General features: G+C 58.1%; 1 protein-coding gene across 1 annotated transcript in view; it reads right to left on the reverse strand.

Annotated features, from left to right (window-relative positions):
- The window catches only part of LOC102764974 (hemicentin-2), a 17,964-nt gene that overhangs the window by 8,862 nt on the left and 7,564 nt on the right, over positions 1–1,538 (reverse strand). Inside the window, exons 9-10 of the mRNA XM_015567755.1 lie at positions 910–1,037; positions 5–128 (exon numbers count right to left, since the gene is read on the reverse strand). Coding sequence (XP_015423241.1) covers positions 5–128; positions 910–1,037 — 252 coding nt within the window. The remainder of the gene's footprint in view (positions 1–4; positions 129–909; positions 1,038–1,538) is intronic.

Consider the following 1,538-nt stretch of genomic DNA (forward strand, 5'->3'; position numbering starts at 1 on the left):
CAGCTTCTGTCCGTCCTTCCACCAGGCCACGAGGGGCTTGGGGGAGCCCCTGGCCTCGCAGGGCAGCGAGGCGGGGGTGTGGGCTGTCAGGGTCAGGTTGGAGGGGCTGGGGGCGATGGCGGGAGGCTCTGGGGAGAGAGCAGTGTCAGGAGACTGTGTGCGGGATGGGGGAGGCCCGGGGACCCCACCACTTCAACCCCCCAGGAAGCAGGGAGAGTAGGCGGGAGGAAAGCCCCTTGGGGAACTCCCATGGGCTCCCAAAGTTTGGGTGATGGGCCTTTGCTCACCCCAGAGGCTGGCGACCCCTAACTGCCTGTCCTGGAAGAGACCTCCAGGCTGTGACAGCCCCCACCAGCCTGGCCCAGGCTGGGGCCCGCACACGGCCTCCAAGGGGACGGATTGGAGTGGGAAAGCAGGCCAGAGCGCCCGGTTCAGCGATTCTGAGTCTTATCCTTGCAAATGTTTTATATCTTGTGTGTTTTATCACTTGCTCAACATAATAGCATAGCCCAGTGGCTCAGTGGTTGAGCGTCGGCCTATGAACCAGGAGATCACGGTTCGATTCCTGGTCAAGCGCACGTGCCCAGGTTGCGGGCTTGATCCCCACTGTGGGGCATGCAGGAGGCAGCCGATCAATGATTCCCTCTCATCACTGATATTTCTCTCTCTCTCTCCCTTTCCCTTCCTCTCTGAAATAAATAAAAATAATAGCATAATAGTGAGTGTATGTAACATGTATAAAAATCCATCTTTTGAGCATATTTTACTAATGAGCTTCGTGGTCAAAAAAATTTGGAGACCATTGCTGTTGGCTGCTGATGCTAGAATGACCCAGACACTAAGCAGGACCCGGTCCAATCACGGGGTGGATGCTGAAGGCAAGGAACACACCTTCCCCTGCCCACCTACCGAAGACGCGGAGGTCACGGGCCTGGCGATCGGAGCCTGCAGAGTTGGACGCCAGGCAGAGGTAGTGGCCAGAGTCCTGGGCAAGGACTGGCTGGATCCTCAGGGAACCCTCGGGCAGAATGTGCAATCTGGAACCGGAGGGAGGGGTTGCCATGGAGACTCAACCCCGAGTCCCGCATCTGTGAGGCTGAGATTAGCGGGGCCACAGCTGTGCACCCCTCAACCCAGCATCAGGAAGGGCAAGAGGCTGCTTTGGGCCTCCTGGGTAGAAACCTCCTGGGCCTCGCCGCTCCCCGAGAATCAGCAGGCAGAGGCACCCCACCTATCTGAGAACGGCCTCTAGATCTAAGACCGGCCCCTTTGAAAGGGGGTTTGTCAGTTCTGTGTAACCCCGCCTCCAGCCCCAGCCAATTGGACTGAGGAGGAACACGTCACTCAGGCTGAGCCAATGGAATTCTCTGCCCTGGGAATTTGGAACTGGGGCTCCCAGACAGCTCTCTAGGCTCTGCAGGTTGTGTGAACTGAGGACTCTAACTTGGGGGTCACAGGGAGCCATCTCTGTGAAAGAAGGTGCAGAAAAAATTGATTGATTGATTGAGAGGGAGGCAGCCACCCCCCCCCCCCCCCCC

Source organism: Myotis davidii, unplaced genomic scaffold (assembly GCF_000327345.1).
Source record: "Myotis davidii unplaced genomic scaffold, ASM32734v1 scaffold651, whole genome shotgun sequence".
Classification (NCBI taxonomy): Eukaryota; Metazoa; Chordata; class Mammalia; order Chiroptera; family Vespertilionidae; genus Myotis; species Myotis davidii.